At 35.0% G+C, this 12224-nt stretch overlaps 1 protein-coding gene across 8 annotated transcripts in view; it reads left to right on the forward strand.

Annotated features, from left to right (window-relative positions):
- Window positions 1–12224, forward strand: part of Pde10a (phosphodiesterase 10A) — a 522815-nt gene that overhangs the window by 485356 nt on the left and 25235 nt on the right. For all 8 annotated transcript variants that reach the window (XM_048805848.1, XM_048805853.1, XM_048805854.1 and 5 more), the window contains one exon: window positions 4674–4846. In XM_048805848.1, coding sequence (XP_048661805.1) covers window positions 4674–4846 — 173 coding nt within the window. The remainder of the gene's footprint in view (window positions 1–4673; window positions 4847–12224) is intronic.

Here is a 12224-nt window from a genome sequence, read left to right on the forward strand (position 1 = left end):
ATGATTTTGAAACATGATAAAATTTCAGAAAGTTATCTATGTGTATTTTGGTATCCCATGACTTTTTCATTACGTTTTATAGCAATAATATTTATGAATATCAGCTAGAGTCTTCCAATTCATTCCATTCATAGAATTTACTGCTGTCTATTTCAATAATAGCAAAATAGTACTTGCATGCAACATGACCTTTACTAACAAATTAAAATGTATAACCTGGGGGCTGGCTTATATTCTCTCCTTCTCTGCCAATGAATAGAAATGGTCGTTGGCCATCAAACTCATTTTGGAGCATATCTGTTTGTTTCTTCATTTGCTTTTCCTTCTCTCTTTCCCTTAACTCTTGGCTCTTAAGTCATGCTGGTGGATTTTATCATTATCACCACCACCCTCATTTTATCTATTGGGTACTTACTGTGAACCGTTAAGTGTGTTTTGCATATTTTAATACATTCAGTTGTTTAGAATATTCCTATAAGATTATTTTTGTTCATTTCATTTAAAAAATAAGAATAAAATGCATCAAAGAGATTAAGAGATTTGTCCATTTGTCACATGACTAGTGAGAACAAGATGAGCAACAGGAGGTGTTTGGTCCCCAAAGCCTGTATTCTTAATCAAATACTGCAGTGCTTCCTAACCTGTGGTTTGAAGCTGTAGGTGATTAAACAGCAAAACAAGCACTCTGTGTATTTTAAAAGCATGCTCGATGCAGAGTATTGTATCATTGACTTCACACTTTTTGTGCCAGAACATCTGAATGATCTAACCCAGCCCTGTGGCTTCCTGGAACAGGAATCTTCAACCGACTTAGGGCAGGATTGCCAGGGTCAAAGCCTGGATTGGTTGGCAATCCAGATGTAGAAACTAGGTGTTGTGGCCCTTCTGAAAGAATCTCCTTTAGGGATGAGCAGAATAGAGTTTTGGGGGAGATTATTTGTGATTAATAGTAATATTTTTAAAACTTGCTGAAAATAAGACTGATGGATCAGTTTCTGTTCCTATCTTGTGTTAACTTACTAGCAGTTTTTCTGAAACAATCCTCATGCTATCACCTAACTTAAAACTATCAATTGCTCCTTATTACCTCCAGGATAAATTTTGGGAGAAGTACTGAGGATTGAACCCAGGGGCACTCAAGTCACTAAGCCACATCCCCAGCCCTATTTAAAACATTTTTAAATTTTGAGACATGCTTAGTTGCTTAGGGCCTCACTAAGTTACTGGCCTTGAACTTGTGATCCTCCTGCCTCAGCCTCCTGAGATGCTGGGATTACAGGTGTGTGCCACTGCACCTGGCCCTCCAGGATGATATTTTAATACATTAATGCCTTTTGAAAACTTGGACTTAGATTATTACATTCAATTTGCCTTGGTTGTATAGCAATTTTTGTGATTTTCTTCAAATATCATGATTTCTGTAGTCTCAGGAGCTCCATATCACAGGCTGCTGCTGCTTCTGTTTGTCCTGTAGTATCCATGTCCTCTCCCAGGAAAAGCCTCACATGGTCTCCTTCATTGAGCTCAAATACAGAGAATGTTCTATTTTAATTGCATACTTATACCCTTACCTTTCTACCAACTATGAACTCCTCAGAAAACCAACTTTTATTGTTTATGACCTTGGATATAGTGGGTACTAAACTACTATGTCCACACATAAAATGGAACACTGCAGACTAAATATCTGCTGAATAAGTGAAGTCAGATCGTGGGGTTTTCATTTGTGGGAAGGACACAACTGTGGAGGAGGTGCTTAGAATTATCCCAAGAACTGGAGAGGACTCAAGGAGCATCCATTCAGGTGGGTCCTGGGTGATCTCTCAGCATCAGAGCAATTTCAGCAGTGTTCAATTCTCTACCGTCTCCGGGGCTCAGCTGCTTTGAGCATTTACAAACAGCCCACTCAAATACTCTGGCAGAGATAAAGATTACATACTGTTAACCCAGTTCACAGTTTTTGAAATATTCCTGGGTATAAAGAATCTGAAGTCTGCTATTTCATGCTTGATTTAATGTAAAATAGGATCAACTAAATTAAACCAACATCAACTTCAATCTATGTAATCTGGAATTAAGAATAATAAACTTATTCATTGATGTGTACAACTATTATGTCACTTTAAGGGGTTTTTATTGTGTGTTAACTAATGTGAAATTTGAACTTTAAAAAATATTTCAGCGGTAGAGCATTTGCCTAGCACCTGTGAGGCCTGGGTCTCAATCCCTAGTATAGTAAAAAAAAAAAAAAAGAAAGAAAGAAGGAGAGGAAGAAGGAAGGAAGAAGAAGAAGAAAGAAGAAAAGAAAGAAGAAGAAGTAGTAGTAGTTGGGGGTGGGGACAGTTGAGCATTTCTCTTTCTGGCATATTTGGTTGCTAATATCTCCCTTAGTTCATTTTTGTTAGATTCTTTTAAAGAATTTTAAAGAATTGTGTATTTATTTATTCATCCCATTTACTATGGCAAAATGTTAAAGCCCTAGTTACATCTTTTCATCATAAAGGCTTCTACTGAACTTTTCCAAGCCAGTTTCCTTTAATATTGAAAAGTAGTGAAGGGAAAAATGAATCTAAAGTAGCCAGCAGAATGCACAGATCCACTAAAATGGACCCTCTTGTCCCACAGACACTTGAGCGTCTCATGAAAACACAAGGAGACGTGCAGCAAGCTCAGACTCTGCACTTACAGAACCCAGGCTGAGAAGTCTGCGTTGTAGAGAGAATTTTTTTTTAAATTTCAACAACATACTAGGATATTTTTTTACATTACAGTTGAACAGACCATTGTGGTGTTTGTGATAGAGGAAATAAAAGACAAAAACAGGTCAGGAAGCATGAAGTGTGCCAGCACAAGTCCCTTCAGGAGACCTTCTGGTGAGCCGACCAAACACACTCTGACATGAGACGTGTTTGTGAAGTGGCACACGCAGGTCTTGAAGCAGGACACGCTGACGCAGAGGCAGCTGCTTCACTGGGGTTTTCATCAAGTCAGAGAAAGCAGAGCCCATAGCATGGACCAGAGTGAAGACTTCCTTCCTAGAGATTCCCACAACACAGCTGTGGAGAGTCAAGGTTGATAGCAATGGAGTCATGCCCCCTGCCCAGTGCTGTCCCAAGCAGTCACCAGCTAGCTGTGCTGGAGTGTCCCAAGCCCAGCAGCTCCTGCACCCTCCACTTGGGAACTCAGCCTTTGTATGCTCCTTCTTAGCTCCTCCTCATCGCATCACCGGGGCCCTGTTGTTTTCATGAAAGGAGCTTCAAATGCGAATGTCTCCGCTGCAAACTGCAAACACAACCCGCTTATGTAAGCACTAGTTTCCCTTCACTCAAAGAAGCATCTTAGTTAACACTTCAGCACGTATTTCAGTTTAGATAGACATCAAAGGCTAATTTTATAATTTGAAAGTGAAATCGCGTGTTGGAAAGTGCTTATAAGCTCGGGTCATCATACATTTAAGGTCTTCTCATTACTGTTGTCCTGAAATTACCTACAAGAACTGAGTCCATTTGCTGCATGCGTTTATGTCTAAAATCTCAAGAGCAAATTGCATAGGAAGATTCTAATGTTTGAAAACAAATGGTCACATACAGCTGTTCTTCAGAATATGAAGCACACAGTGCCTTAGTGTGATGTCTGATTTTGTAAAGCAGCATATTATGGGCTGGGGCTGGGCTCAGTGGTAGAGCACTCACTAAATATAAAAAATAAAGATATTCTGTCCACCTAAAACTAAAAAATAAATATTTTTTTAAAAAGAAGCATACTTTAATAATTTCAAGTTTGTAATTGTTTTATCAGTCAATAAGTATAGGTTAAGTGAAATAAAAATCAGTTTATCATAGGAATATTGACCATTGATTTAAAAAATCATTAAAAATTGATGAACCCACAAATTGAATACATCATAATCATATCAGCCTTTTTTTAGTTTGAATAAAAACTTTTACTGAAAAAAAGTGCTTAAAATTCTCAGAGGAAGAAACTCTTCTGAAAAGTTTTATGAAATTTTATAGCTAGAAGAATATCTCTGAGAACAGAATGGAATTACAATGCTCTGTGCTCAGTCGGGGTGAGGATGTATCTCTTCCTGTCTCCCCAGGGGAACAGAAGTTGCTAGTAGTTGTGGAATCTCTGCTGGCTTGTGTGTCATGTGGATGCGTTGATGCCTGTAAAGAGTTTAAAATGTGTGAATAAATGTTAGGTTAGTTGTGGCACATTTTCTTTTAATAAAAGTTGATTGCTACTTATTTTTGACAACATGCAGTGCACATGCTAATAGATACCTTTTGAAGTCCATGAGTTCCAGTGTGATATAAACCTTAAGTTCTGAAATTACCTTAAGAGAAAAAAACTTCAACCTAAATATTCTACATTTTCTAGTCCTAATAACTACCAGAAATATACAAAAACTAGATATATTTAAGTCCCTGGGGTTTTGTGATAGTGAATGATGGATGTCTCTACAGTTAAAATAGTTCTTTAAGTGGAAGCTTTGCTGGGGCATGTGGAGAGTCCAAACCGCATCCCCACAGCAGTCCTGTCAGACTCTCCTTTTGTTCCCAAAGTTGTCATTGGTGTGCCAAGTGTCATCACTGACTGCTGTTTTAAACAGCTGCAGGTGTCTGGGCCTGAGCTTTGTGCTCACTGTGGTGTTCATTTGTGTTTCTCTGCAGTTGGAAGGGCACAATATCTTCTCCACCCTGAGCTCCAGTGAGTACGAGCAGGTGCTGGAGATCATCCGCAAAGCCATCATCGCCACTGACCTTGCCCTTTACTTTGGGAACAGGAAACAGTTGGAAGAGATGTACCAGACTGGATCTCTAAATCTCCATAATCAGTCGCATAGGTAAAAATGATTTTACAAAGTTTAGAAGCCCAGGAAGTATTATCTGGAATTAATTGATATTTAAGAAATGTAATTTGGCATAAGTTTTTATTTGACAGAAGAAATGTAAGATGATTTGCTTTTCTGTTTCATGTGTATATTGTTAAATGTTTATTTTGGATATTTCCCTCTTTTTGGCAGGGGCAAAATTTCTGATAATGTACTGGTAGGATAATTAAAATAGAGATGAAAACTAGCCTCTCCAAAGCAGGTGCCTTTAAAGGGAAAGGTTTTGCCTTGAGTTCACCAGAGCGTGGGGTTTGGTCAAAACCTCCTAGACCCCAAAGTACATGAAAATGGATTCACTTTTCAGAATCCAGATCTTATCCACAAAGCTAATGTGATTAATATATAAAACTGGAATTTCATTGTATTGATCTTCAAACATGTTGAAGCACAAGGACAAAAATATTGGCATTTTTTTGTGATCAGAATCATTTAGGAAGCCAAGTAGCAATCATAAGTTTGTTGATGAACATGGAATCAGAACAAGTAAAATTAGATTCATTGTATCTTCTAATGGCATTGGGCTAAAATAGTCTGATGCTTTTTTGTCTGAGGACCAGCATCTTGCCTAGGGGATTCAGAACCATGTCAGATATGTTCCTCACGAATTGGCCACTGATCTGTTGCTTATCTGCCTCGCCCGGGGCAGTTCATTGGTGGTTGCCACCAGCTTTTACTGCTGTTACTTCCCTGTGGTGTTTCCAGGTCTGAGCAGTGCATCTCCAGTGATGCCAACTCTGTTGTTAAGTTTATGAACATTGTTTATTGGCTTGGTGCCAGTCTGCTCTCTTAGTTCTCTCTGTGATCCATTCTTTCCAGAGCACAGTTTCTTTTTTTCAAATTCTTGGAAGAAATTTATTCATGCACCCCAAATGCCGCACATTAGTTTTTATAAATGGACATAAATATCTAATAAAGTTTACCACTTCAAGAATAAATATCATTTTATAGATGTCTTTGATTAAGCAACAGTATTTGTGATTCACTTTACCTTCAAACAGACATGTCCAAATTTTTTAGAACTTGAAGCTTATACAACTTGGGGATTTTTTAAAAGAGAAATTCAAGACATTTTATTTTCACATATAGCATATTTCATATTTTCACATATAACAGGGCCCCTCCCAGGACCATGCAAGGGGTCAGTGCCAGGGAAGGGCCTAGATGGTGTTCTGGCACATCCTCCTCCGCCTTCCCCCTGTGAGATATGTACTGTTACTTCCTCTATCCATCAGGTTATGTGTAGTTCTTGTACTGACATCTGCAGAAACAGGTGATTGTTCACAGTTCTCTTTTTTTTTTTTTTTGATGACAGTTATAAGTTTAGGAAAATATAGCCTTCATAAAGTATTGTTATGGCTTCCTGAAACCCAAATGCTTTCTTTTATTCCTTGAACCATATTATTTTTAGATGAATTATTATAATAATTATAATTGTCATTATAGAATTGAATTCTTAAGCATGTAATTGTAAAATATTATTTGGGGCTTCAGGCATACATATTTGGTGTTAGTAAAATATATCATATGATTTTGTGTAACTAAGTAATTTTGACACAGTAATTTTAAAAGCAATTAATGCTTGTTTGTTTTAATAATTTAGAATGTAGAGGTGTTCATGGGAAAAGAAACAATTGAGCTATTTCACTTTCCAATACCAGTTATTTTCTGTAATACCATCCATGCACCTTTCTGTGTTTTCAAAGGTGTGTGTTTATACAGTATATACAGTGCATACATGCCCATGTGCTTTTTATCTTTCCATTTTTTTAAAACAAAAAATGTAATTATACTGTATTCATCCCTTTTAAAATTGTGTAACAATACGTATGGAGTACTATATCAAATATTTTTCCATATTGATGGCCAGTGTTTCTAGAATTTTGCATTATACATTAATGCTGCAGAAACTCTGGCTTGATTCTTTAAAAAGTATGCAACATATATTGCTAGAAATTTATGGGCAAATTACGTTTCTTTTCATATTTAGTTTTCTAAAAAAAATCACAACCCTTCAAACATAAGGGTGAAAACATTTCTCAATAAACATGCCATTCTAATTGCTTCCTGTGATGAACATATTGTCATGTTAGTTTGTGATTTATTACTCAGACTTCTGTGTATCTGTTCATAATGTTTAGTTATTTTTTGATGAGTTGTTCACTTTCAATAGATATTTTTACATTCTTCATTTTTTTGCTGAGGATATTAATGTTTTCTGTGATATAATGCAAATATTTTCTTCAGGTGATTTTCAAAAATTTTATTTAGATTTTCTTTCTTCTTTTCTTGTTGTGGTGTTGGGGATCAGACCCAAGAGCCTTGTGCATGCTGGGCAAGTGCTCTACCACTGAGTTGTATTAGTTTCATGAAGCCAAATATGTCATCATTTGTTTTGATTAAATCTCACATTAATATAAAAAGTATATAAACTTTTCTTTGTGTATTTTTCTAGTTTAAAATTTTATATTTACATTTTACTTCTTCAAGAGTTGTATTTTTATGAAAATAATTTATCCTTGATAGTTGAAATATCAGTATCACTTAATGAATAATTAATTGTTTCATTGAATTGAATATATTAAGTTTTTTACAAACATGGATCGTTTTTTGACACCTTAGCTATTTATTGCTAATTAGCTGATCCTTAAATACAATTGCTCTGTTTTGATAACTGTTACTATGTCAAAATTTATATTATATACCCAGTAAAATAATCCTAACCTTGCATTTATTTTGGAAAACAGAATTAATGGGCATTGTTACTTAGGAAATTTACTTAATGAGTGTTTTTTACAGTAATTTTCAAATGTATTATACACCAGTTTTCAAAGATATTTTCACTGGATTTAGAATTCTAAGTCTTCAGATTTCCTTTTCTTCAGCATTTATAAAATGTTCAGTGTTCTTCTGTCTTCATCTTTTTGGTTTTTCCTGATGAGAATCAGAGGTCATTCTTATTGTTATTCTCCTATGTACAGTGTGCCATTTTACTCTGGATGCTTTTTGTTTTTAGATGGAAGTGTTTAGTTCTCAGATTTTTCTTTGGCCTATCATTGTATCCAAATACGCATTTTCTTAAAGATTCTTAAACATACCTGTGAATTATTTAGAAATCCTTGCCTACTTTCCATAATCTGAGTTCTTTGTAAGTTCATCTTTATATCTCATTTCCCTCTGGACCATTTCCTGTCTCTTTGCATATGTAGTCACTTATTTGTGTACTACACTGTGGATGATATGTTCAGTTATCTTACTAGATTCTGTTATCTTTCTCTGAAGATAATTAACTTCTATCCTAGTAGTCAATTAACTATCCTTAAATCACTCTGCATTTATTAATGAGTTACCTTAAGCTTTATTTGAGTGGTTCTCGTCCTGATGTAGCTACGTCTTCCTGTCAAGGATTGGAGAGGTCAGGGGTTTGAGGGGAATGTGAATGCCGATTTGGAGGCTTCTGCCTTTGTGGCTCCTTCTCCTTTCTTGAATTCTCTCAACTTTTGTGTGCTCTGGTGGCCCCAACTCTGCTGTGTGCTATTTACCCCATGTTCTTAGGACAAGACTGTGTAAGTCTGGCCCCTCACACAGTTATGTCATCGGTTGAAACTGACCTCTGCCCTCCGTTAGGTATGTCATAGTGCTTTCACGTAGTCATCTTCTTTTAGAATTGTTCACAGGCTATCATTGTTTTTTTTGTTATTAACCAGAATTCTGAATCTTTGTTTTGTGCCTAGCCATTTATTATGTTTTCTTAATCAGTTGAAGATTTATTTTACTCTATTGGTCTAAGGTACAAATATAAATACAATTAATTTTTTACATATTTTGCTTTCTCGTCATACTGGTTAGCTGGTAAAAAATATTGGATGGTGGTGAAGAAAGCCATATCTAAAATGTACATGATTTTAGTAGCAATTATTTTAGAATTTTAAATTTAGTAAAATATTTGATCTATCTTAGTAAAGTAACCACATCTAATATGTGCAAAATTTTAATAGCAATTATTTTATTATTTTAATTTTGATAATAACATTTGATATATTTTAATAAATCATTTTTATTTTTTCTGTTCTTGGTTTAAACTATTTTTTATTAAAAACTTGTAGCTATAGAGATTTTCACTACTTTCTAGTGTTTAGTATTACTGACTCCATATTTTATTGATAGGTGTTTATATTTTGTAATTTTGTGCTACTGCTAAATTCCTTGAACTCTATACTTTTCCATGGAATTCATCTTTTAATACACCAAGGTAATACATTTTCTATCTTTTCTAATAAATTTGTACCTAATTCATAATTTAAATATGTTTGTTGTATTTTACACTAATTCAATTTATTCCTAGTTATTGAATTTGCTCTGATCTGGAGGAGTAAAAATAACTAAGGTTAACAATTTTGAGAAAGTTCAGTAGTGTGAATTTGCAAAACTACTATAGTCTGCCACCTTTCCCAGCGGAGGACATTAACAGACATTCAAATGTCTTACCGTCAAGGGGATTTCTGTTTTTGTTTTGTTTTGATTTTTGTTTTGTTTTGTTGTCACTTTATCCCACTTTTGGGGCAGTTTATTTTTATAGAAAGTCATCTTGCTCTTTCCAAATTCTTACTAAAGTATTTGCAAAAAGTGTTGTCATTTAAATTTAATCCTACTATATTCATAGTTACTTTAATTTTCAGTGCTTCCTTCCTTTGTTTCTGTAATCATACTTGCCTGGGATATTTTTATTTTAATTATTCTGTTTTTAAACTAGTTTTTATAAAATTCATCATTTCTTGCTTGTTTGCCCCTCCATTAATTTTGACCTTCATCTTTATGCCTTTTTTATACTCAGTTGTCCTTTTCGTGTGTTTTTTAAATTGGATAATAACAAAATGATCAGGTGTTGTCATTGGTGAACTAATTGCATCATACTTGCAGGTGTTTGGTGAAGTACTTTCCTTTGCTTTAGTTTTTAGGTAATTTTTATTTCCTGCTTCTGTATCCTCATTGATGTAGAAGTTATTTAAAGTTCCCTGATTTTCAAATGCTTTGGTGTTTGCATGTTTTTTGTTTTATTTTGATTCTGGAGACTCCTTTGGATTGCTGCTAAAAGATTGTGTGCATGACTAGTATTTTTTTTTTCTGGCTAATAACATAAAAGACGATTTTTAAAGCAGTGTTATTATTGAGATGTAATTAACATACATAATACACCCATTTTAAGTTTTGGCAAATTTAACAAAACAGAGAATTTCTGTCACCCATTTTGCCACTTTCTAATCACAATTCCCACACCAGGCCCCAGGAACCAATATGTTTTGAACTTACAGATTATATTTGTGTCTTAGAGCTTTCAGGCAGCTTAGACTGCTTGCTTAAAACACACCTTTCCTGCTCATAGTTCTGGAGGCTTTGCAGTCCAAGATCAAGGCAATAGCCAGGGAGAACCACTCCCTGATTCCAGACAGGGGTGTTGAAGCTGCAGCTTCTTGTGGCTCAGGGAAGAGCTCTTTGGAACTTATTTTACCAGGACACTAATCCCATGTAAGAGGACTTTACCCTCAGGACCTATTCATCTCCTAAAGGCCTCACTTTCAGGGATCTTCTATGGGACTCTGAGAAGGGGACACTAACATTCTGTCTAGCAAGGTAGCTTTCTAGAGTTACAAGTGCATGGAATCACAGAGTGTGCTCCTGTGTGTCTCCCATCCCTTCTCTCCCTTCACACTGTTTGGCTATCTCAGATCTCTAGCATTTCCACGTGAATGTTGAGATCAGCTCGTCAGTTTCCACAGAGAAGCCAGCTAGGATTCTGATGGGAATTGTTTTAAATCTGTAGGTCAATTCAAGAAGTATCACCCTCTTAACAGTACCAAGTCTACAAATATGGGATGTTTTCCCATTTATTGAGATGGCTTTTAATACCTTCCACAGTGTTTTCTAGTTTGCAAGCTAAGTTTTGTATTCTTTGGTTAAATTTATTACTTCAAATTTTATTGTTTATGATGCTATTTTAAGTGGAATTATTTTTAAATTTCATTTAAAATGGTTAATTACAAGTGTATAAAATATATACTTGTCATTCTGTTTGTAAGGCTGTCCTAGTATCCTCTGGCCTTGATGAACTCATTTGTTATCTCTAATGATATTTTTTTGGTGGATTGCTCAGGCTTTTCTACATATTATATCATGTCAACTTTATCTAGACATGGTTTTACAACAACATTTTTTCAAATTTGTTTACCTTTTCTCTCTTTTTATTTCATAATCAGCCTTTGCCAAATAAAGTGACAAGAGCAGACCTCTTTTTCTTGTTCCTCTTCTTAGGGGGAAAGGATCCAGTCTTTGGTCATTAAATATGGTATAAAATGCAGATTGTTCTCAGATGGATCCTACATGCTGAGAAAGTTTCCATTATAATTGGTTGATTAATGTTTTTCAATATGAAATGTGTATTGGAATTTTTTAATGCTTTTGCTGCATCTGCTGAGATTATCAAGCATTTTTTGGCTATTTACTCTGTTAACATAGTGCATTACTTTCAGTGATTTTCAGATGTTAAGTCAACTTTGCATTCTTGTGATGAAAATCACTTGAACATAATGGATAATTTTTTATATATTGCTGGATTTGTTTTGTTGGTATTTTGTTAGTATTTTGATAGGACTTTTGTGTCTATATTCATAAATTATACTGGTCTTTAGTTCTTTTTCTATAATCTTTGGTTTTGGTATGAGGGCAGAGTATTTTTCTCATACAGTGAGTTGGGAAATATTCTCTCCTCTTCTATATTTTTTTAGATATTTATTTTTTTAGTTACAAATAGACACAATATATCTATTTTTTTATTTTTATGTGGTGCTGAGGATCAAACCCAGTGTCTCACGAATGTGAGGCCAATGCTCTCTCTCTTAGCCATAATCCCAGACCTTCCTCTTCTATTTTTTTGAAAGAGATTTGTAGAATTTCTATTAGTTCATCCTTAGAGGTTTGAAAAACTTCACCAGTGAAGTCATCTGGGCCTAGATGTTTCTTTTTGGATATTTATTTATTGGATAGAAAGAGTTGGAAATTTAAGAATAGTAAAATATGGAGAGAAGCAATACCTGATCAATCAGGTAAAGTCTACATGCGTGGTGCATATTTCTCATCAAAACAAGAGGGAGATTTAAATCACTGCCAACACCACATTCTGTGCCCATTAGAAGCAGTCTTCAAAATGAGGCTGACATAAAGATATCTCATGTGAAAATCCAAGAGAATTTGTTCTCTACAGAACTATATGAAATGCTGAGAAAAAAATTCAGAGGAAAATGTGAGAATCACCAAAATTGGTAAATATGTGAGCAAC

Source organism: Marmota marmota, unplaced genomic scaffold (assembly GCF_001458135.2).
Source record: "Marmota marmota marmota unplaced genomic scaffold, marMar, whole genome shotgun sequence".
Lineage (NCBI taxonomy): Eukaryota > Metazoa > Chordata > Mammalia > Rodentia > Sciuridae > Marmota > Marmota marmota.